This window comes from Larimichthys crocea, chromosome XIII (genome assembly GCF_000972845.2).
Source record: "Larimichthys crocea isolate SSNF chromosome XIII, L_crocea_2.0, whole genome shotgun sequence".
NCBI lineage: Eukaryota > Metazoa > Chordata > Actinopteri > Sciaenidae > Larimichthys > Larimichthys crocea.
This window is the reverse complement of record NC_040023.1, coordinates 6,951,330-6,977,256: the sequence shown is the minus strand read 5'-3', so window position 1 is coordinate 6,977,256 and position 25,927 is coordinate 6,951,330. Positions and strand designations below refer to the sequence as shown.

Here is a 25,927-nt window from a genome sequence, read left to right as displayed (position 1 = left end):
GGTTTTACATTCCATTATTTTATTGTTTTGGGTCAGCCTGACCATCTCAGTGAAAAAAACCCTGATAAATGTCACTAAGTGGCCCAAAAAAATAAAAAATATTGTTGTTGTTTTTGTTTTTTATATATAGCTTATATATTTAAACTCCAAGTTAATTCAGAGTAAGGAATTATAATTCTTTGGGCTGCAAGTAATGATTATTTTCATTATTGATTCATTTGCTGATAATCTATTAGTTGTGTCGTCCATAAAATGTCAGACAATTGTAAAAAAAATGTTGATCACAGTCTCCCAAAGCCCAAGGTGACATCCTCACACGACTTGTTTTGTCCCACAACCCTGTGCTGACTGAATCTGTGCCGTCATTGCTATTAATAACACGTGTGTGTGTCTCGTTGGGGATGTTTCACTGCTGCTGTCAGTGCTCTTCTGCTGCATGTGACCTGTCAACAAGCTGCTGATTAATTCCAGACATATTTGAACTCCTTTACTGTCCATGATAAGATTTAGCACCCACGGGCCATACAGTAATAATACACTGAAGTCATACTATGTCTAACACATATTGCACCAACAGCAGCAGGCTCACACTGAGAGCTCTTGAACGGTTTACAGGATACTGTAACATCGTCGGCCTGCCAGACACGAGGCTGAAGGTCAGAGTGAGGTTTGACAGATATCGTGCTGGAGGGAAACTGTGTTCAAAGATTAAATAATTCCACATTTAGATTTATTATTGATTTATTACATGGTGGCACACTTTATTGGAGCTACTTCAACAAATGCGGTAAATTTAAACAGTCAGTGAAACGCTTTTAAAACATGTTCAGGCTCACACGGCCTATTTTAAAAAAAACCTCTCTGCAGCTGCATCACAAATCCTGCCCACTCAGAAATCTGAACATATAATTTCCAATATTATAGGAATTATGTTCCATCAGTGCAACCGTTCACATCATTAATCACGTGTAGATAGTTTTAGCCACTGATCCCCCATGTCTAAAGCGTCATGCTGGTTTTCTGAGAACTTACACAGGCAAGAGGGGCATGCAGATGTTTTATTCTGAGCTGAGGAAGACTTGATGTATTGTAAATTTCAAATGTGTTTAAAGAAATGCAGAAAATGATGACTTCAAACAAACTTATTAATAACCAACCAGGATTTTGATTAGACAGAGTAAACCTCTGCTAATTAATGATACATGCTTTGATATAGACTCGATGTGTCTGGATTACACCACAGACAAACTTTGACAGCGATGCATTCGCCCTTTTCATCTCTGTTGCTCTCGCAGTATTTGGATTGGGCAGTGTGAGAGCGAGACACTGAAGGTGATTTGCGGTGCATTCAAGGGCAATAAATTTGATTTGTTCAGAAACCGTGCAAAACCGCAATAAGCGAAAAACACGGGATCGGAGTAGGAACAGTAGATCTGGATTTCATTATAATGTTATCTACAGACGATAAACAATATTTTCTGGATCAGGATCACAGGATCAGGACAGTAAAAGTGCAAAAATAACTCAGATGAGAAGTTCAAGTTCGTTCAAATCCATGTTTATTTTGCCATATTCAACAATATTTTTTTATTCAACCTCAGTAAATTTGCCATATTCAACAATATTTTTTTATTCAACCTCAGTAAAATGTTGTTTCTATGACCTTTAGTTCTATTATTTGTTCTGCACCTGTTCATCTTGCTCATGATTTATGGAGATATTATATTGTTGCGAAGACCTTTCGACAAAGTATGAGTTCCTAAAAATAAAATACAAAGAACTTTATGATCGTTTGGGTTCAGTGCGTTCTCTCAATTGTAATATTCCCACACAAAATGAACGGCTCTCTATCTTATGAACTTGAATTATATTAGCATCTTCATAATAACTAGACTGGCTGGTAATTGAATTATTATGAAAGCGAATAAAAGCACCTCAAAATGAGTAAAAGAAATTTTTAAAAGGAAGGGAAGAAAACATTTGTTGGCCTCCATAGGTAGAAACTGTTAGGGACAGATAAGTTTCCAGGCCAATACTGGCCTAATGTATCGGCGCAGTAGCTGAAGATTTACATTTGAGCTTCTTTTCACACATCAGAGAGAGACCAATCTCATCTCCTACTGCCTGCTGTGTTCCACTAACCACACGCTCTCCTGCAGGCTGCGATTGAAGGCTTTGACCTGATTTATACTCCAATGATGTCTTCTCCATGACCTTCACAGGAATCCAACACTGGCGGAGTGAGTCCTTCCCCTCCGCTATCATCGCAGACTGGGTGGATCCTGCAGAGAAGACGGGTGTCAGCCGACAAAGCCTGAACAAAGTATTTGTTTTGACAGCAGAGGATTTTTTCATTCTGCCGAGTTCAGTGTTTCTCCTCACCTCGTCTTAACTTGTGCTGTACAAGCATGTACACTGGCATGCACACGCTGACAATCTGTATCTCTCATTCCCTCTCCAACACACACACATGCTGCAGTCAGCCCCAAGGCGGTGGTAGTTGGGTGTAGCTGTGCTTGAAACTAGATGGTTGTATAACAAACTTCCCTGGAGGCTGCGTCTAGTTGTGTTGTGTCTAGACCTCATCCAGGCTGAACAGGAAGACAGCTGCTAATACATTATTAAGACATGCTTTGTGGTGTGCAGATTACAGCTAAGAAAACAGAAAGTAAACATGTCAGCAGATTTGTGATCCTCTTGGGACCATGATTATCCGTTTTGTATTTTATTGCAACGTGGCTAGTAGTTGTTCAGACATCTTTAAAAAAAAATAAAAAAATGACAGGAAGATAATTAAAAAAAGAGATGACTTTTTTGTTTAGGTCTGGAGTAAGATGTTTAAACTATTATGAGCCACATTGCTGTGGATAATCATGGTCCCCAGACCTCTTGAGCTTTCCTGATGTGACACTATAATGCCCCCAGACTGTTGACTGCCAACATTTTTCATTTTGTCAATGAAAAGTATGAGAAAAAAATATTTTCTGGAAGTCTTAAAAATAAAAACTAACACAAGAAAGAACTACGACAAAATAAAATACATGTTTACATGTGGAACAATGGGAAAAATAGACAAATTAACTAATTAGAAATATGATAATAATATGCTTCTTCCCCGTAGCCTCAGAATTTTCAGAGTTTTTGCTGATTTCTACAGCTTATTCAACCAGAACTACAACTACAACTACAGGTCCCCACCTCCCAGAAGTCCTTTATGTGTTCCTGGATTGCAGACAAGGTTTTTGTACTCACACTCTCTGATCCAGCTGGACAGTTTATAGTAGAGGTGGATGCCTTAGACTGTCTGTCTGCAGTTGTGTTGGTGTATTTCCACAAAAAAACAAAACATACAAACAAGTACATACGTGCTCCCTGGAGGATAAACCGTTTCCATTCTGGCCATTACACAAGCTTTTCTTCAGCACTACTTTCAAAATAAAATGTCCTTTTTAAACACATAATAGTCATAGTTCAAGGTAGAACCTTTAGTAGATCACTGAAAGACAACCCTCCTTATGGTCTTTCTAACTGTCAAAGGACAACAGACTCCACCTCTGGGCTCTGTGTTTATGTTGAATGTGTACAGTATGTGTGTCGCCACGGTAGGGTTGACCCATATAGCTCAGCTTTGAACAATACTGTTTGTCTTTAATGGTGTGAAACACATAAAACCACAAAATAACTAAATCTCTCCGGCAGCACCAACATGTTAAGATTATGGACATAATGATTTAGGACTTATACTGTAAGGAGTACAATAAAATATACAAGTACGACCACAAACACTGTGTAATGTTATCCCCGCGTCTCTGTAAAGAACAAGGATAACATTGCAGCGTGTTTCCTCCAGACTGATTGGTTTCCTGTCTTTGCGACAGCCTCTTTCCTTTCATTCAAACTCTTTTGCTTTTGGTGAACAGCCAGGCCATTATGTTCCAGCGTCCATCCGGTCAAGCTCCTCTCACACCAGCTGTGGAGGCTCAAAACAAACACAAGTCAGAAAATGATGGCAGACAATAATAGTGATACAACGTGTCATGTGGTGTTCTTTAGGAGCGCCGACCGTATGAGTTTATTTGATTTCAAGACATGTCTTTGACATTCACAAGAGATATTATTAGCATAGTGTTTAAATGAGGTTAGAGCAAAGGTCTGCAGTGTATATCAGCTGCAGTATGATTGCAGAATAACAAAAATTTATGTCTAAAAATGTCTTCATGCCACTCCCTGATCATTGAAACAGATCCTAAGACTCCTAGCAGAGCAGGTCGTCCACTAATCAAAGTGTTGGTGGTTTGATCATTGACCCCACATATCGAAGGGTCCTTGAGCAAGACACTGAACGCCAAGTTCACATTACTTTTCTACAACTACTACTACTGCTTTTCAGGACTGTGGTGGTGCTACAGAAAAAGTGAGGACATCAAGTCATCAGGACTCGATTCAATATCTATATAGCGCCAAATCATAACAGAACAGAGCAGGTTGAGATCCCTTGGCAGTCACTTGGCAACAGTGGCAAGGAAAATCTTCCTTTAAGAGGCAGAAACCTTGAGCTGAACGGTGGACGGCTATTGTGCGACCAGTTCGGTTTAAATAGGGAGAGAGACAAGGATGCAACAATAATAAAAATATGTCCGATTTTTAAGAAGCATTGTTGCTTTTTGTTCCCAATCATTTTTCTTACCTCTGGGAACATTGAATATCTGTACCAAGTTTCATGGACAGACATCAAACAGTTCAAGTTAAACAGTTAATATTCCACTGAAAACCAAAACTGGCAACCTCATGGTCAAGGACAATTTTAGGATCGTCCCCTGGCGACCATGAACTCCATGGAAATCCATCCAATATTTCTAAAGATATGAAAGTATCTCTGTCTGGACCAAAGAATTCACAAACAAGTTTTGTTTGTCCAGATTGTTCACACACATGAAACATCCTGTATGATTTGAAAAAGTACACATAGTTTCTTCCTTCTATTAATAAGGACAGTTTATATTCACCACTCTGTTTGATCTATTAAAGGATGGCACAGTTAAAGATTGGAGATAATAGGCCGTCACCTCATTTCTTAATTTGTATGTCATTGTCTCTTCTGCCTCAGAGAGACGTGCTGATTGCCAATGAGCCCCCATGTATTTCAATGATAGCATTAGTGAGACGATTAAATCACATTATAGTCACTCCAGCCCAGGGAACTTCAGTGTCTCTTCACTGAAACAAAATTATACTTAAAGGAAAGTACTGATTTAATCATAGATGTGAGAAATCTACACGGGGGAAGGTTTTACATGTCAAACTGTCATCGTGATTTCTCAAAGTGTTTCCATGGAGCTTGTGCAGAACCATATACGTACCCTGTCAAAGGAGAAGAAACTGCAGTGTAAGCTCTTGACAGGATCAAAGGAACGCTAACTTATTGTCTCGACACAATGCTTTACAGAAGTACCACTGAGTTAGCAGAAAGTATTTTTTAATACATTATTGACATCCAAAGCTTACAATGGCAAAAGGCAAAAACTGAAAGCCATTCAGCCTGGCCTGCCTGCCTGGCTGTCAGAAAGTGGTTGTCAGAACAAAAACGGCCAAGTTAGTCTCAGCATGTTTCCCCTTAAAATGAAAAGTTTAACAGCTTCTTTTGTATTGGTATATATTGTTGCTGTCCTAGATTTTAAAAATTCGCATGTAACCATAGTGAAATAAATCGACAAATAAATGAGTGTCCAATGCAGAAAAGGATTATTCTCCCCTCAAACTGATGGACGCAGGGCCTGATCATGTCTGTGGTCGTGACTTCAGTCCACAGCGAGGTACATTTTAAAACTTACTAGTTAGATTTTGCAATACATAATCATGTTAAGACCAAAAAAAGAGTCTTCTAACTAGACAGGGACAACCAGAGGAATCCCAGTAGGACTATAGAAAAGCTTCCAAGTAAAACCCAGAACAGCTCCTCTATAAATATCACCAAGAAATAGAAGTAGCACCCCCGCACATACACAGACACACACGTCTCGTTTCTATTTCAACACGCCTCAGACTAGACAAGGAAATTCATCTACTGTGCAGACATCTACACATCTTTAATATTTGTTCCAAGGGGGCTGCTTTAGGTCACGCCCCGTGATATGAAATTCTCACACAAAAATATATATTAAAAAAAACATAAGTTATGAGCCAAGAGAGATCATCATCATTTCAGCAAGTTAAAATAAGCTCTTGTGTAGCACACAGTCAAAGCGCTGCAAGCAAGACTTGTCAGTGTTGAAGGAATCAACATTTTGAGAAATACAGTGTTTGCTTACTTTATGGGAGTGAGATGAGAAGATGGATACCACTCTCAAATGTGGGCGTTAATTATGAAGCTGGGAGTCAGGATCTAGTTTAGACTGGAAGCCGGTGGAGACAGTTAACCTGGATCTGTCCAAACTTAAAGCTCAGTGATAACATGTTCTGTCTTGTTTGTTAAAAAAAAACACTGCTTGAACTGTTGGAACTCTTTTTCTGCGTTTATTTTTGAACATTTTGGACTGTATTATGCAGAAATGGTGCAAAAACAAATGTAGATTTAATAATTTGACCTGAAATTGGCAATTTTAAAAAGCTTAGTCTGACATTTTTGGGAAACGTGGTGGAAAGAGAAACGATTGATGCCACTCTCCGTAGCATAAAGCCTGGGAAAAGAGGGAAACAGCTAGTCTGACTCTGTTTAATGGCAACAAAATCCAATTAGCAACACCTCTAAAGCTCAGTTAAACTAACTAGCTGCTTGCTGTCGCTTCATATTTAGCAGACACAGAGTTAGATGAGAGGATTGATACCATTCTCAGTCTGTCAGAAATAAATAAACATGTTTCCCAGAGAATGTCCAACTGTTCCTTAAACTGTGTCCAAAATGGAAATAATTCATCCTGTGGGAGCTTCATGTTTCCAATAAATGTTATGGCAGCCCGCCCATTTGAATCCTTGAACATGGGATCTGTATGTGCATCAAAATAATTGAAATTAATTTAATAAAAAAAAGGTCCACCCGCTTTATTTTTTGTGAACACGTTTCTGGAGTATGAAGTTAATTTTGACTGCGTGTGTCTAAGTGTAGATCAGATGCAAGCTCAAAGAGAGCTGAGGAGATCTGTCACAAGCCAGAGGGTTCAACTGCTACACTGGCTCTCATTTCAGCTAGGACGACACACACACACACACACACACACACTCAGTGCACTCACGACTCAGGACAGAATGCCATGGGCCAGTGTGTAAAAATAACTCTGTTTTTGCATCTGTGAACATGTGTTGTGGCAGTATTTTCAGCTGATTATGTTTGGGGCTTTTGTATGCATTCTTTGAATAACTCGTAAGAGGATTTGCCCTTCTCAGGTGGGGCTCTTCATGTTGTAATTTTTAAGTAAATACGGGTTGTAATCCTCTCCTGCACGGAGGAATGTTCTGTGGCTTTTTTTTTTTTTCTCACAGGCATCACCTCAGAAACATCAGCCAGTCAGTCAGGAGAGACAAATTAGAAAAAAAACAAGCAGGATTTATTGCTGAGGCTAGATGTGGCAATTATGTCATTATCCGGTGGGTGGTAAGGAGAGAAGTTGTTTGGTGATCCAAGTAAAGGAACACTTCATACTCTGTAAAAACTCTCTCTGAGTTCCCATAAGACACTTTGACTGAGAAACACAGTTTCATATGTAACTAATAATGGTGCCAAATCTTCATAAGCTCATTGTAAACACATATGAGTCACACAAATATAAAACACCAGACAGTACACACATCGAACCAGCAAATTACATGTGATGAAAGGCAAACTGACATAAATTCATTGATTGATCTTAACAAATATTAGGCTAGTGAATTTTACAAATCAGTCCTACGATAGATACGTGATGTAACTGGAGTACGTTGGTTTCACACAGTCCTGTGTTTCCATGGATGGCATGGGCGCCTACAGTACCTACAGTGTCATATTTTGAAGTGTACCTGACAAACCAGCAGTACATGATGAGCTGGGAGTGAGAACGGTCTGACAGTAAATACTTTTGCTCTCACTGGAGATGCCGTTGCACTCGTGCACACGTAGTTTGTATTACGGACTGGAATAAATACACTGTATGCAATTAGGAATACCTGACATTGGCAAAGACCATCAACTGGTGACTAGAGAATTTTGTAAGCTCATTCCGATATAGGCCAGTAAGAAAGTGAATAAATATTACATAATTAGTTTTGTCTTTTAATTTGAAAGTCTGGCCCCTACAGTGTCTGCGCAGAAATGTTCTGTCGCTTGGACAAATGTATAGTTGATGACCCCTGCCTTAGAGTCATGAGAATGTCACTGTGAAGGCTGAGCTCAGCAAAACACACACACACATGCTCACACACACTTCAGAAGAAGGGTGGATATGTTCTTATCACTGGTCACAGTGTGCTGCTATCTGTTTCCTGTAGGGGCATGGAGAGCCCAGTTAAACTGAGGACTTTAGGAGCAGGAGATCCCCTGAATGATTGAATAAACAGGCTCTTTGAACCAGGTTCACAATGTTTCTTTGCAACTTTGAGGCCAAAGTTAAGTTTTTAAGGCAATCCCATTGTGTTGTGGTTCTTTCTTCCTTTTTGCACTGCAAAGTTGTTCATAAATCTTCTGAAATTTAGATTTCGAGAAGAGTATACCAAACAAACTACAGCTTCTGAATCCACATTATCCTTTTACACAATCTGTGTTTGCTTATTTTCTGTCTGGGTTTGATTATCCAACCGAATTTCTACTAAATGTTGACTGCTACAAAATCTTGCCTCATGTTGCCACTAGTAATTTTGTTCTGTTGACTCATAATTGGAAGTAGTAGTGGGTTCGTCCCTATGCGTACACATAATTGTGTAATATGTGTACTCATGGGGACGAACCCACTACTACTTCCTAGTATCATGCTGCTTGTGAAGGAGATCGTTAATTTGACACAAAATATTGTTTTTAAAATGATTTTAATTGATTTAAATGACACCTGAGTGCTCAAACAAGCCACCTGAAACGGTACCTGTCAATCAAAGTGACCACACTGTTAATTATGCATAACTTTAAGCATTAATGTAAACAAACATTCAGACTCGGGACGGTTGTCAAAACATGTTTATTTCCACACCTCTGACCTACGATACGTGTCGCTTTGTGAAAACACTTATCTCTTCAAATAAATGATATGGAGATATGGAGACAAGGGAGTAAATCAATTACCTGCAATGAGTCAGAGTGATGTGTAATACATGTGTGATGCACTCCTTGTAAACAGCACGTGACTGAGATGTAGCATCAGTCAGCGTTAACTCATAAACCCACGCCTCTGCTACCGTAGGCTTGCAGGTTCAAGTGAATACAATTGGTCAAAGAAAAACAAACCTTGAGTTTGTTGGTCAAAATAGAATAACTCTCTAAAGTCTGTCTTTAAAGAAGTTCTATTGTACTTTGAACTAAAAGTTATCCTCCTTGTGTCCTCCTCCCTCTTTCCGAAGGAAAACCCATCCCTCCCAGCCATTGTTCTCCTCACACTAAGGTCATTAAAATCAGTGTGGTGGTCCTGCAGGACGGGAAGAAACAATGACACCAGGGGGAAGGGGGCTTCCTACGGAGGCTGGGGATTCACAAGGACTTAAGGGGTTAGCATAATTCAGCCTGTCAATATTTGCTTTAAAATGAGGGACATTATAACTACCACTGTGGCGTTTATTGACAGGACAAATACACAAATATGTCAACCCAAGGTAATCTATTCATTTATTTCTGATTATTTAATAGCACCATGGCACACAAAAATCCAGATACCGCTGTAACCACTGCTGCTATGTGTAGTAATAATAAACAAAGTCATTTATATGTGTTGGCTTCATATTCGGGGCGGTGTTGATGAATTACAACTATAATTATAACCATTAAAAACACATCATAATCAATCTTTCATTGCCGTGGACACACATACTGTATTGTGACTCAATCCCATGTACAAATACCCGCTGGCCAAAATACTCACTCAGAGTGCCAAATGTGGATTAATCCGCCACTTAAAGTAGTCCCCAACTAACTAACGAGACTTCAGGATTAATAAATACTATGGTGCACGTAAGGGGTGTCTAAAAACATTGTATAATATTCTTCTAGGCATGAGCATAGGAATATATTGTAATTACAGGTAAGATTACAGGTAAGGATGTATGAAAGTTCTGACACAACTCAAAAGGCAATCTTAATCATGGTTCTACTGCATGGTACAGCTCGGCTTGACTGGACTTGCTTTGAAGAGCTCATTTGCGGTTTTCAATCTGGAAAGGTTGTGAACAGTACCTGATACTTTGCGAGCCCACCCGATACTAAAAGGTGAAAGTGAAAACACTGTGGGCCGCTGGTTTAGGGAGAATCGAGCCAATGTTGATGTGTTTGCGATGAGTTGAAGATGACGTCACGCCATCGCTATGATAATCAGCTGAGAATCCTGCCAACGTTGAAGGGGTACTATCTGCTGTGAAAAACAACATTTATAGAAGTACCTGACCGTTCTATGCATGAAAAGCTAGGACGAGGGGAGCAGTAAACTTGTGGTAATAATCATGCATGCTGGTCAGACTGAGGAAGCTGGAAACGTGTGATTGTGTGTCTGCAGCAGGCAGATTACCAGCAGTGTGTGATCCACTGTGTGGTAATGGTGGTATAAATGGTTGAAGCAGCTCCAACCGGAGGCAGCTGTGTTCCAGTAAGATAGGCCTGCCTATCCAAGTGTTCTTGGCACTGACGGGCCAGATCTCACATCCTGGACAATAAGAAATCTGTGAGGAATAATATTTTGGCTCGATGAGGACACTGTGCTCGAAGGAAGAGGTTTCTGCTGGCAGTTACAGTAACACGCAATCCTGTAACTTCAAAATAATTACCGAATGCAGCTGACTCTAATGGACGCATGAAAAAGATATCAACAATACACTGGATTTTAGAACACTGTAAACATGAATAAATTCAAATCAGAAGGTCGAAGCTTTCCAAACGGATGATGTGGAAATGTGTGTTTGCAAGATATGTGGTGAATCGTAGTGTACAGCAATGAGGATGCAAGTTGTGTGAGATTTAAGCAACTTATCCCCAAAAGGATTTTATCATCCTGAATTCATACATATACGTCGTCGTCGTTTCCTTCCTTCCTTCCTTACGTTGTCATTTCCTTCCTTCCTTCCTTCCTTACGTCGTCATTTCCTTCCTTCCTTCCTTCCTTACGTCGTCATTTCCTTCCTTCCTTCCTTACGTCGTTGTTTCCTTCCTTCCTTCCTTCCTTCATTCCTTACGTCGTCGTTTCCTTCCTTCCTTCCTTCCTTATGTCGTCGTCGTTTCCTTCCTTCCTTCCTTCCTTATGTCGTCGTCGTTTCCTTCCTTCCTTCCTTCCTTATTTCGTCGTTGTTTCCTTCCTTCCTTCCTTCCTTCCTTCCTTCCTTCCTTACGTCATCTTTTCCTTCCTTCCTTCCTTCCTTCCTTATGTCGTCGTTTCCTTCCTTTCTTACGTCGTCGTCGTTTCCTTCCTTCCTTACGTTGTCGTCATCGTTTCCTTCCTTCCTTACGTTGTCGTCATCGTTTCCTTCCTTCCTTATGTCGTCGTTTCCTTCCTTCCTTCCTTCCTTACGTCGTCGCTTCCTTCCTTCCTTCCTTCCTTACGTCGTCGCTTCCTTCCTTCCTTCCTTCCTTCCTTCCGTCGTCGTTTCCTTCCTTCCTTCCTTCCTTCCTTCCTCACATTGTCGTTTCCTTCCTTCCTTCCTTCCTTCCTTCCTTCCTCACGTCGTCATTTCCTTCCTTCCTTCCTTCCTTCCTTCCGTCGTTGTTTCCTTCCTTCCTTCCGTCGTTGTTTCCTTCCTTCCTTCCTTCCTTACGTCGTCGTCGTTTCCTTCCTTCCTTTCTTCCTTCCTTCCTTCCTTACGTCGTCGTTTCCTTCCTTACGGTGTCGTCATCGTTTCCTTCCTTCCTTCCTTCCTTCCTTATGTCGTCGTTTCCTTCCTTCCTTCCTTACGTCTTCAAAAACTGCATGGAGAATCCGGTTCATTTTCTAAATAAAACACCCTGTGCAGACGTTTGATTGTAGAAAAAGACAAAAGGGGAAACAATTTAACTACACAGCATATTTACTCATGGTAGATGCAGATAAATCAATGAAAAATGACCAAATCTGAGCAAGTTGACAAAGTCTGGCGAGCCAAACTGAACTTCTGGAAAGCTTCTGGTGGGACATCAAGTTGCACAGAGGAAGGTCCAAAACAGTGTAGTTGTAGGAGAAGTTGAAATACTGTATATTACATTAGACAGCCAATGCAAGGTATTTCAGAAACTGTGCATAATAAAGATGCCAGGTTTTGTCAACAAAGATATCTCTGGTTCTGCATCAACCTTGAATCATTTGTTTTTACTGACATTGTTATAGGAATGCAGTGCTGGAGTCAGTGGAATACTCGTTCATATATTGGTCTCAGCACTTGGTTTGCACACCAAGCAGAGGTTGTCTCACCTGCAACAAAAGACAACATGCCTGATTCAGAGGACCTGAGAGAAGACACACATCAGAGCCAATCAGATCAAACAAACATTAGCGAGTGTGTAAGCTGTTCCAGGTGTGTTTTATTTGTCACATCCTTGAAAGGGGGGCCGGGTCGACACATCACTCTATACAAACGGCTGAGCCAGCTCCAGGGGATTTTAGATCCCAGCCCCTCTCAGCATGTCAGGCAGAGGTGCTAATGAAGTATCAAGTGGTGACTGCCTGTTAGCCCTGCCACCCCACCTTTCCTCAAGCTCTGAGCGAGCCAACAAAAGCAGCATACAGCCATTTATCCACCATACACTATATGAATAATTTCCACCGTGCCTCCCGAGCCCCAGTATGTCAAGTAGTGAGTGCAGAAGTGTGTCAGCCACAGAGTGAAAGAAAAAGCCCATCTGCCCCGATTATCATGCCACGCTTCACTGTTGCTGAGCAGACTTGGAGGCAGCATCTATACAGTCAGCGGCACGAGATGAACTATTGGTTGAGGAGGGAAGTGGGAGATTAAACAGCACTTGAAGCAGAGTGCCTTCTTCAACCTGTCATTTTCAGCTGAAATATTCAAACAGAGGAACGGGGCAGCGATAAATAAAGATTACGTAAGGTTGGTGGAAACACAGGATCCGCGTGGTGGACAAAGACCGAAACTAGTTCCAGCATCTGTGCCGAACACGGGGCCAAGTTACATAAGAGTTTGGAAGGATTACAGATGCGTGAACAAATGACAGCTGAAATTTTTATTGGGCTGCTTCTAATTACACTCTGCCTCAGTGACAGTGTGTTTTAGAAAAACAAGGGCGAGGGCTGGGGTGAAGCAACCTGCACGGAGCAGAACACTGTGAGCAAAAACAACCTCATGTGCCTGAATAATTGAATCTAACATGTGAATTCATTTATTGAGACGCTTCATCCGTCACTGCAGGAAAGTACCTTAAAGTAGAGTTACAGTGTGTTGTGTCTTTGCTCCTAACAAATAAATATATCTCAGGCATCCTGAGAAAAGTAGTTCTGAGGTGTAAAATCGAATCTTGTCATTTGTTTTCTTCAGGATTCATGCTCTGTTGCAGGCTGTGAAAAGTCATGTAAGTGTAAATGACAGAAAGAAAGAGAAGCATCTTCAATAACATGAATTAACATCCGTGACTGTACTGACCTGCCCACTTTCAAATCACTAACAAAAACACACCTTTTTAAAATTGCTTTTAATGTTTAATGTCTAATGTGTTTTTAGTGTACTGTCTTATATTGTTTTTGATGATTTAATGTTCTTCTCTGTAAAGTGTCTTTGAGTACCCTGAAAAGCGCTTTCAAATAAAATGTATTATTATTATTATTATTAATCATAAGGTAGCTCCGTCTATACGGACTTGCAGGTTGAAGTCATCCAGCAGCGTTGACTGGTAGCTGGAGAGGTGTCCTTGAGCAAGGGTGAAGGCTAACTGCTCCCAGGGCGCCACTACAAGGCTGCCAATCACTCCACATCTGCATGTCCATAAGCCCTTTATATATGTGTGTGTGTGTGTGGTTGTATTTCTGGTCTATACATGTAAAACTGGAGTGGAAAAAATGAAGGATCAATAAAGTAAATCCTTTCTTCTATAGTAATAACACTTTTCATTAATGTGGGATGTATTATTCTGATGCATAATAACCATAAAACCTCTAAATGAAACATGCATATACAGTAATTAAACTGTAAATATGATGTTGATCTGTTGGTCTTTTGGATTTTTGATTTTTGACAACTGCTATTGACTGATATTATGTCAATGAAAATCAGTTAAAGCAGGTTTAAAGTTTTGCTTTTTAACTTTTTAATGAAATGTATGTATGCATACAGTATGCATATATTTAAATATATGTGTCTGTGTATACAGTGTAGGCAGTAGTTCAGCCCATGACCTTGTATTCCATCTGTTTATGTCTGGTGTTTCTCAATAAATGTGCAATACAAAAACCAACCTTCGAATGTGCGCGCAGCGTTTCGAACTTTACTCCCTTTTGAGTTTGTTTTGGAGCGCAGTCAGAGTCTGCAGAGTCAGAGCAGGGCCCGAGCTCTTCTGTTTTGTCTGAGGTTTGTTTACTCAACGGGTGGGAAAGAAGTGAGTTTCCCGGTCCAGCCCTCCGCTCTCACTCTGTGCACACTGGCTTAGGTGGCATCTTTCACCATCACACGGCATTCTGTTCGCTGCCTGTGTGATGTAACAAAGTCCTTACTGAGCTGCAAAAGAGATAATCCCCAGACAGGCATGGGAAATAAATGAGGATCAACCAACCTTAGCTCAGTTGAGACAATAGTTACAAACTGTACAATAACCCTAACCCACATAAACAAATCAATATCTGTTGTGTACGCTACAGTGACTATATTCTCACTACTTTACCTTACCATCAGATGTGTGTCATACACCATGCGTGCATATGTACCATATCTGAAGCTCTGGTGGCTCTGGCCGTCTCGGCAGCCCTGTTTCTGTCATCTCCTGGCTAATCTTAAAATCACTAAAAGACGTGGATCATTGGCAGACCGGAGGAGGCTGACCTAAGATACGTGTCTCCCTCTTATCTCTTCAAATGGTCGAGACGTGGGAGGAAATCAATACTGAGTCAATACCGAGGTGATAAACGTGTGATAAAACGTAATGTCCTTCTTGTAAACAACACATGACTGAGATGTATCATCAGACAGCATTAGCTCATACATGTTTATTTCTGCTGTGAAGACATTTTAACATGGGGACCTATGAAGGTTGACTTGTTCTGCGTCCAGCCTCAAGTGGACGTTTGAGCAGACACGGAGGTTGCAGTTTGATATTCACGAGGAAAAAAATTAGGGCAGGTCATGATTTATACATATCTGACTCAAGCTAGTGAATCCAAATTGTGACATATTATCTCATCATTTTGATTTGTCATAATCATGGACTTTTTCACTTTCACCCAAAATCCACCGGGCCCGTCATCGTTAGTAATACGCTGCCTTTCCAGTCAATGTATCAAACCCCACCAGCTCCGCCGTGGTCCATTTCAGACGCATCCCAGAAGCGTCTCGACATCTGTACACACAAAATGTACAGCAAATCCAAACACCATGCCATGAGACCATGATAACTTTTGAAGCAGATTTGACCTTCACTGTCTTTTCTGCAGCCATTTTTTTCCCCAGGAATCTGTTCTTATCTCGCTGATGGCACATCAAATGGACCTTAATAATGTTTAATTACAGATATAATCTCTTTGAAGCGCAGAATCACATTCGCGCCAGAATACCAACTTGAATTCAGGAAATGTGGTGGAGTGTGATTGCTGACACGTAGAAAACGTGTGGCCTTTTTCCTTTCCGCAAAGAACAAGGTGGTGTGTTGCAAGCCTTCCTGACTGTCACAGCTCTACTCCCATGGCTGTCAGAACCCCTGACCAGAAACAGTAATGATAGGAAGGCGCCTCCCTCTTACAGGGAAACCAGCTTTACTCAGACTTCGAGGCTCTCGGCAGCACGTTCTCCCTTCAGTGGGGTCAGAAACAACCCAGAGATTGGTACAGGTACAATAAACGAGCAGGGCAGTTAAAGGGTTTCTATAAAACTTCAAAGTACCTTTGATTCACATTTAATAGAGATGATGCCTGGTTCTGCTTAAACAGAGATAAAAGAAAGCAACAGTAGAAGGGCTTACAAAGGTCAGGATTATGCAACAAGTCCCAGTACAGAACGCTCCCAGCTCTCTCTGGATGTTTGGAGTGTTCAGCGTCATTTACTGACACAGCTGCTCAGCATATGAGGTTGTAAACACTGAGTCATGTCGAACTCGTAAATACGTTCAATATGTTGATTATTTAAACAGCGAGGACTCTGCAGATCAGACGTAAGCCACAGGAATGCGCAGAACGGATTTAAATAATATTAAAGAACATATAAAGTTGAAACATTTAACATGAAAACATGATGGAATGTAGCCTCATAATCAGTTATTTTGTTTTTTTTTGCTCATCAGTAGCAGATTGTGTATCCACCCCTTTCGGAAAACATCCATTCCATTTCCAGGAATGTTGCTGGAAGAAGTTTCTAAAGAAATGTGTCAATTCAAGAGAATTTATTCCTGTAAGTCAGATGTACAGCAACCTGCACATCTCATCTGGACATTTTTCTACTTTTATGGTCAGTTTTCTGCCCCATTTTAATGGATGTAGCTGGCTGAAGCTATAAGTATTTATATGAAACTATAATCTCAGGAATATTCCTGGAAGTGACGACCTTGCCTCTCCATTGTGAAAGAAGCAGCTGTAAAATGTAAAATAACTTCAAACTTTGATAAACTCTGTCCAATAACATTTGGAAGAGTCTAGAAGAGACGCACAGTTAAATCATTTTACCCCCGTTCAAGTTGGTGGAAGGCTGAACTAGAAGTTATCGTCTCTAATGTGCTTGATTTGAGGGTCCCACAATGCGGAAGATCTGGGTCATTTTAAAGCCAACAATCAAACTTTTTGGCTTTGTGAGCTTTGTTGAGCCCCACCACCGACACTTTATCCAATTCACCTCAATACATCCATGCCTGCTGCTCCCAGAGGCCACAATGACACAGTGGATTTAAGTGCAATGTACCCTGTACACTGGTGGATGTCTTTGACTTTGATAGCAGTAGTTGTATACTTGTGTCCTGCCATCTCTCTATCAGGGTTTAGGTTTTGGGTTATGTTGGGGGTGGGGTTGCAGTGGCAGACAGCCAGGCTCTTCTCAGGAAACCCAGCGAGGCAGGGAGTGGTTCCTTTTCCCTTATCACCGTATCCTGTCCTCCGCTCTGACGACCACACCGTTTACACCCTTCACAGCTCGAGCTGACCGGGGATCAGATTAGCAGTTCACACAGTCATCAATCAGCTTGAACAACCCCCCCCCCACAAAACACTCACACCCCTCTCCTGCTGAATACACACTCGTCAGATGGACGGTTGTGCTTTCAAAGACCATTTCCCCAGCTGTAAGAAAGCGAGGGATCAAAGACTGGACAACTGAATGTGACTGAAATACACAAGAACATCGGTATACATGTTGGATGAGAGGAAAACTGTAGCTATACTGTGTCCTACTGTCAAGGGCAAGGGGGGAGTTATTGTAAAAAATCTGCTGTAAAAATGAAGTCCAGATCTGCTGCACATTCCTTTACTGACGCATTTAATGACCACATGCTTTAGCTTACATTCGACAAAAGCTCTAATGCTGGAGATCAAACAGCATAGAGTGGACTGGCCTGGGACAGGGATCACAGAGCCTGACGGAGTTTCTTAAGGTTGATACCAGAACTGAAAGTACCTTTCTACAGATAACTGTTTGGTTCCTGTGTTTTGTTCCTTTCTTTAACTTATCTTGATGAAAATGTTGGCAGATTTACTCTCAGACTTTGCTGTTTCTCAAACTTATCATCAAGTGAAACTAAATATTATATTTGAACATGCCGGCCACACCAATAGTAAACTGCTCTGCTAGAAAGTTGTGTTCATTCATCTTCCTTTTAAAAAGGTTTTTGGCAACAGATGCTTTCTCTCTGCTTCTTTTCTTTCTTGTTCCTGTCTTTTCTCTGTTTGGTCACAGTGACTGCAGAGATAGGATCTGTGGGTTTAGAGCAGGGGTCTCAAATTTAAATGACCTGGGGGCTACTGGCCAGGTTGCTCTCTCCCAGAGAAAGGCTAAACTGAAGATCTAAGGAGGCTCATTTTTTTTTACTAAAGCCAATTTTACCTTAATTTATAAATTCATTACATATTGTAAAATGCATTTGTTTATTCTTAAGACACCAGTCAGTCTGTGAACACTTTGAGAATGTACTTCTTCTCTCTATATGTTGTTATGCAATGGTTTTACTGGTCCACCTCAATCTAGGTCAAATTGGGCTGTATGCAGCCCATGAACTAAAATGAATTTGTCACCGAAGCTATTATTTCATAGAACTGTTTCAACAAAACAGCTGTATTTGTATCCATATTCAGAGTTACTTTGGAGATGAATCGTGCCCTATTTTCTGGGTTTTAACTTAGTTTTTCAACTAGCAAGCAGTGGGGAGTATGGTAATGTTTCCTGCATGATATCTCTTTAAAAACTGGAGACTGTGAGAGCTTGGCCTTGTGTCTTTGATTCAAATAACTGAAAAGCTCTTTTTGGTCGTCTTGCATGCACTTTTAAGACGGCTTGTGTCAAGTGCTGATCATGACTGTCATTATGGTCTAAATAGAAAAAGATATTAACGTCGTCCGTCAGTGTCTCAGATCTGTGGTTACACTCAAATCTACCTGTCTAACCTGGATATATCGAGATGAACAGTATCGTGTATCTCAGCCGGTCCCCTCTTTGCTCTCTCACACTAATCCACTGTTAATTAGAGTCCAGGATCAAAGTGAGGATTCCCGGTCAGAACATGGCCTGGTTCCAGGAAGTCAGGAGGGCTGATATGGATGTTTGGGAACAAGTGACCCCTGATGCCTCCCCTCCCCAACCCTCTGTCAACTGTGCTAAAGCATATCAGTGATCCTCCATCCAAGGGCCATGGGAAGAGGGAAAGGCTTAACCTGGCATGCCACCCATGGCCCCATGTGAGCTTTGTGTAATGGAAAATATACAGGGCACGCAGCCATATTGCTGTGGAGGAAGGATGCTGCAGATGCAGGAAGGGCAGTGGACCGACTGTGCTCGCAGTCAGTCCCTAATGAGGATTTCTACTATTCCATCCAGAATTTTGACTTTTCATGATATATCTAGAAAGCACGAGGATGAAAAATATATTAATACATTCATTTTAAACCACTTCATGTGGTTTTAAGTTTATGCAAAGCTCCGACCAAGCTTATTAAAAATTGGCATACATAACTCCACATCTGAAATTCTTTTTGAGGTCGTTGGACTTTTGCTGAACATGCTGGGAAGCCAGTCTGCCCACATATTTCATTATCTGTCAGACTTTACTACAATACAGTTTCACCTCCATTATCCCCGGCTGGTTGTGTTTGGAAGTGTGTGTGTGCTACATGATTCAGCCTAAAGTCTCATGAACCCAAAAACAGGAGAAAAGAAGTGAGACCGTAGCTGTTCATGTGTTTCTCCACCCGCCCCTCCTCAGCCTAATCTCCTTGCTTTTCACGTGTTTGTGCCTGGTATTGTTCTCGGAGCAGGACCCGGTCTGAGCCAGAACTCACCCCCTCACTTCTCTCAATACACAGTCCACCACAACACTAATGCAAGTTGACGCTACCGTTTGAGAGAAAGAGTGCAGGATTCCTACCAAAATCTCAGCAGTTTAATACGGAGCATTCAAACCTCAGCCAACGAGATCTATGAATCATGTGGATCAACCACAATTGTTCTGTTCCAGAAGCAAGAAAACTATTTAAAAAAACAAACAAACCCTGGAACATAACCACAATCAACTGTTTTAAAACCCACATTTTGTTTATTTAATCTTTTTTTTAGCTTCCTTTACACCAGTTCTTACAATCCAGAGATTTTTTTACCGTGTGCTTGATACTTCAGCCTTTCCTATGATGTGCGGTCAGTATTTTCCCTATACGGTGCTTTTCTTAGCAGTATGAGTATTTATTAACATTAACTTTGGTACCGTTTATAGTGCGTATGCTTCACCTGTAAACAGCACTTGACAGAGTGAGTGAGTCCAGACATGGTGGTTGTAATAACAGCGGTTGGGTGAGCGAGTACTTAAATTCTGATGTTCCTGTGGGTATGTACAATATTAAATATTCATTCATTTCTGTCATGAAGATATAATTTTAATGCTTTCTAGATAAGAAAGAAATAATGTACCAGGGCTACACATTCTCCATAACACGTTCATTAGAAGCACTTATTCATTTCGGATATTTTAATAGCTTAAAGTACAACTTTTTAAAGGCCAAGAGTGAACTTAATCATTCAAAATCGTGTTAACTTTTGAGCGTGGAAGTTCATTCTTGTCTTTTAGGAACAGCGTGTATAAACTCAGTGGTCTGCTCATTAAGCTTCCCCCCCTCACATCTCTCAGTCTTCTGCAAGTTCTCATATCAAAGGCGCTCTGCAGAATTTTGGATTTTAAGTAACATCGCGCCACGTCCCTCCGGATTTGCTGTTAATATAAATTCACGCAGCGTCTCCGCTTTTATCTTTGATTTTCGTAATGATGCAACAAGCTCAAGTTTAAAGGGTACTGATGAGGTTTAACTGGTAGACGGTGTGTGTGGAAGAACAGGACTGCCTACATCAGCTCCAGTACCTGCAGAGGTCACAGGATGTTTGTCCTTAGAAAGCAGCCCCCCTTTTATCAGCCTGTCTCTGAATCGATCAGCAGCTCGGCTGATAAGATAAAAAACACAAGACACTGATCACGTCACTGTTCTTTTGTTGCTTTATTCCAAGTGAACAAAAGTGGATCAAAAACACATAAATACGAACACCCTGCCACAAACAGGGTGGAAGAGTGAAAGCTGGTAACAGTATCCAACATATATTTATGTAAAAACGCTTCTTTTGAAGCAATATTTCACTTCTTTCGGTTTCAGAATCAAACAGAATTCTGTCACATACAAAAAAGAAAAGAAAAAGAAAAAGGGCCATTAAAGTGCATTCAGACGCCGGCTCTGCTGAACATGAGAGTGTGTCGTCAGATAAAGGTGAGGCCGGCCGGCTGGCTTGACATGGCTGTCTCTTGGGGACGGGCGCTCGACAGGCAGCTGAGGAATATTCCTGCTGAGCCGACTGGGTCCGTCAATCAACGGAACAACACAAGACACGTCCACAGGGAGCCACGTTGGTGATGAAGTCACAGCTTAGCCCGGGCCAAAGAGCCTCACCTTGTTACAGCCGCACAGAGACAACTGGCAGCTCGTGGGCTGTTGATAAAATCATCATCGTCGTCGTCAGTGGTGAACCATTGATTACGTTGGTGTATCCACTCTCCATTTGTGATTGAAGCCAACAACAGAGACTTTCATCACAGTTAATAATGCATGACGCTTCATTTTCACAAGTTAAACATTTTTAGAGGTTAAGTGGAGAAATTCAAACTGAATTTATCGCTGACAGGTAGACTTGGAGAAACAAACGATTGTCGTCAACTTGAGTTGAGTTTAAAAGGTCGAGCACTTTTTGCATTCCCAACGAGAAAAGGGTCAACTCCTCAAAGTATCATGACTACAGTGCTGAAACTCGGGTATTGTCTCAGCACTTTCAAACGATACCCAGCTCTGCTAGAAAGCCGTCGTTCTTTAACTAATGTAGGCAACTAGTTGGGTTCCCTAACGAGCAGTAGTTTGGTTGAATGCTCAAATACGATTGTTGCCTTATCGTGGAGCACACACACTGGATTGGAGAGTTCTTCGAATTACCTGAATATCTGAACTGCTCTTTGATAGATACTGATACTGGAATACTTTCATGAAGTATGCTCTGTACGTGCAGCAGTACTCCCTAAGTAGAAAGTAATGCATTAATTACTGGAACAGAGATCCTGATCTGGCATCAGCCGTACCCCGTCCTCTGCAGGGCATGCTGGTCTTTGGAGGATACTACCGTTGACTTCACGATGGTTTTAAAGTGACTCTAGACACAAACTCCCTTTATCGTTCAGAAATACTGAAACCAAAAACTTCAGATTGACATATTCTGCGATCAGTGTGGCTGTGCTCAGTATATTGTGGGTCAACATGTGGCCACAGGATGGTAGGTACACTACCAAACTAACTAACAATCATAGTTTCCATCATTAACAGCCATTTTAAAACAGTGTTGACATGTTTTAGGGCCATTGTGCATCCTTCTTTAGGGATTCATTACTCTTCATGTAAACTTCTGGACCAGACTCCTATTTGTGCAACATTGGATACAAAAGATTTGTCACTATACTTGACGTGTACGCAACTTTGATCACTTTGTTCTAATACGTCCTGTCTGCAGTCTCAACACAAGCTTTGGTAGGATACAAATATAAAAAAGGACTGATTGTTTTTGAACAGATAAGCAGCACATATCTCGACAAACAACATGAAATAAGACAGCTCATTGTCCGGAGTTACGTGTGAACTCAACAGCTTACTGCCGTGTAGCACAATACTGGACTTCCTTCCAGTGTCCATGGGGCAAAAATCAATCCCACCGTCCTCTGTGGCAGCCAAACGCCGACTGACCTGAACAAACAGTTCCACTGGAAGGATCAAACTCATGCCAACGAGCCTTCAAAAGGGCAGCCGGATGACTCGTCACAGCGGGCTGGCAGTAGTCCTAATGAAGCTTTAGAGCCAAGCTCACGTTTGTTTTTTTAAAGCTCCAACCTGCAGCGCCATCATCTCTTCCTCTTCTGTTGCCGCAGCATCCGTCTCCTCTTCATGATCATGGCGTGCAGCTTCTCCAGGCCTTCCTGTAGTCCCTCCCCGATGATGGCGCAGGCGGGCTGAAGGTGCCAGGGCGTGGCGGTGCTGAGCTCGCCCAGAGCCAACATGCTCTCCATCTCGGCCAGGCTGAGCGAATTCCTCAGGTCCTGCTTGTTGGCCACCACCAGAACCGGCACGCCCTGGTTCTCCGCCAGCCGCGTGATCTTGTGCAGCTCGGTCTTGGCCTCCTCGATGCGCTCGGCGTCCACCGAGTCCACCACGAACACGATGCCGTCGGCGCAGCGGGTGTAAGAGCGCCACAGAGGCCGAAGCTTCTCCTGACCGCCTACGTCCCAGAAGTGGAAGGACGCCGTCCGTCGGCCGCCTCCGAGTGACACTTTGATCTTCTCAGTGTTGAAACCCTTCGTCGGGACAGTGTTCACAAACTCATTGAAGCGTAGGCGATACAGTACGGTGGTCTTGCCTGCACAGTCCAGTCCTAGAATGACAATGTGGAGCGCCTGGAAGGACGGCAGGCATGGGAAGAGGGAGTGGGAGTGATGATCTGATAATCCGTTCCCCATCTTGCTTGCAGAGCAGGAAGGATCCTCACCAAATATTGACCAGGATTGCTTTTATTCCACAGGGGGGCCTTGCAGCAGGGGCCTGGAGAGAGGAAGGGGGGGGTGAACACAGTATGCATAATGAGTCACAAAGCACAACAAACACACCATTGCTTTACAAAAGACCAAACACCCAACAAGTGAATATATCCTCCCCCCACTTTGGGACTACACATCCTCACATTATCCTGGCAGTAGGAGATGAATGAGAAATAAAAACAGCAGGGGAGGATAGCAGCCCCATTTGCACATGTAGCAGCCACAGCATCCCCAACAGGGATTTTCATAGGCTAATTTCTATTCAGACCGTGATTCAAGTCAGACAACAAGGGATGAAGGCTTTTCTGAATTACACCCGAAATCCCACATTCAACCTCATCATCATCCAGTGGCAGATCAGAGGAACAGCAGAGCAGACTGACAAGGAGATATGATATTTATTAAAAAAAAATAAATAAAAAAAAAGTGTTGCTCGGCAACATACTCTGTTATGCTTTAAAAGCACAAGGCGAAACCTCATTTAAAAAAGCCGCAATTTAACAAATTCTTGCTTATAAGCGCACATAAACAAACCGACACCCAATTAAAACACTCACAACAAACCAGGAGGATCTTCTGATTAATTCGGCATACATATAATTCACATTTAAGCGTTAAATTGCATTAAAATCGTCACTTTTATGAGTGGTTCACATCGACCGCTCCCGCCCTTTTTCCACTGCATGTTCCGTGAGGGAGCAGGTGGATTGTGACCTTAAAATTAAGATTTTAATAAAATTAACAGCTAGTGCGTGTATTAAATTTAACCCGAATTAAAAAGCAATACACGGGAATTAAGTACATATGTTAAATTGTGTCAAACACGACACGTAAAGCGTGAGAGAGAGTCAGCCGCCTTCAAACACGACACGTAAAGCGTGAGAGAGAGTCAGCCGCCTTAAATTGTGAGATTTCTAAAGGGAGTCTGGTGTGTGTGTCTGACATCAGACTCGTCTCCATGCCAACAAGTGTTTAAAAAAAAAAATAAAAAAAAATAATAATAATAACCACAAAAGTTAAAACAGGCTTTTTGTTGAACCCGGTGTGTGTAACTGTAACGTTAATACCGAAACGTAACGGTAACTTAACGTGACTAACGGTTAACTAACGGCTGTTTTTCCAAACGGACACAGTTTAACTGACGTCCTGACAGCCGTTATAACGGTTTGCCCGACGCCTAACGGTTCCGTTACATGTAAACTCACCTTGACAGACAGTGTTAGTCCTTTTACACAGTGACAGTATGTCCACAGGAGACAGCGGTGATGATGATGGTGTCCTCTCGCTCCATGTCTTCTGTCCCCCATTGAGACTCCGCTTATATACTCCTGAGAGGCGCCAAGCTGGATACAGTGAACAAAGAGACTTCCGGTTGCGTTTTTCAAAATAAAACTGCTGCTAAGCAACTGATTCTGAAAGTGTTTGTTTGTTTTTGTTTTTGTTTTTTTAATAATAAAAATCTGTAGGTGTATGTTATGGAATTTTCTATCCTCAGGTAACACGTGTGGGCTTTGAGGTCCTCGGCAGTTGTTAGGCTTGTGATTGTGATTCATTGTCATTTTGTATGTTTGTGTTGATTTATCCTGTACACGTCTGTCCGTCCTGGGAAAGGGATCCCTCCTCTGTGGTTCTTCCAGAGGTTTCTTCCACCTTTTTTCCCCGTTAAAAGGTTTTTTGTGGGCAGGGTTTTCCTCACTCAAAGGACAGAGGGTGTCACTCCCTATACAGATTGTAAAGCCCTCCGAGGCAAATGTACTTTGTGACTTATAAAATTGATTTGATTTGATTTTGACAAGGTGCCATCATATCTCAACACTGTGTTGTCCAGGGTCAAAGAGACCTATGCTGCCATCAGAATCAGAAATACTTTAATAATCCCAGGGGGGATTAGTTTGTGTTTACAATGCTCGCTCGCAGTATCAAAGCAAACAAAAACAACATATATAAACAAGTAACCATCTATTAAGAACAAAAAAATATAAAAACTGGTGCTGCAGGCAGATGTTGGTTTGCAGAGGGAGGGATGGACAGGACAACGATGATGACATGCGGGATCTCTAGCAGGTCAACAGTTCAACATCCGGGCTACAGAGCTGCTCTTTGGTTGTGATGTGACAGGTACACCTGGTCGGGTTTGTACTTCTACTACTACTACTTTGTTGTCTTCCTAGACATAATAAATAGCTGCCCGTTGAGGTTCCAATCTGCGTAAACATCTCCTGAACACTTTCTTCCCTCCTGACCTCACCATTGACCTTTGACTTCAGCAATCTCTCCACAACAGAGTATTCAGAGTATCTTTTTAAAATAATCTATTTTTCCTGGGTATCTTTAAAAATCTTTAATTCATTT

At 41.6% G+C, this 25,927-nt stretch overlaps 1 protein-coding gene across 1 annotated transcript; it reads right to left on the bottom strand.

Moving 5' to 3' along the window:
- Positions 1–20,930: 20,930 nt before the first annotated feature.
- Positions 20,931–24,954, bottom strand: arl4ab (ADP-ribosylation factor-like 4ab). The gene is made up of 2 exons (XM_010748413.3): positions 24,781–24,954; positions 20,931–23,579 (listed from the first exon to the last, which is right to left on the bottom strand). Exon 2 carries the CDS (start codon positions 23,495–23,497, stop codon positions 22,886–22,888), a length of 612 nt encoding a protein of 203 aa, XP_010746715.1. The 5' UTR covers positions 23,498–23,579; positions 24,781–24,954; the 3' UTR covers positions 20,931–22,885.
- Positions 24,955–25,927: the final 973 nt, after the last annotated feature.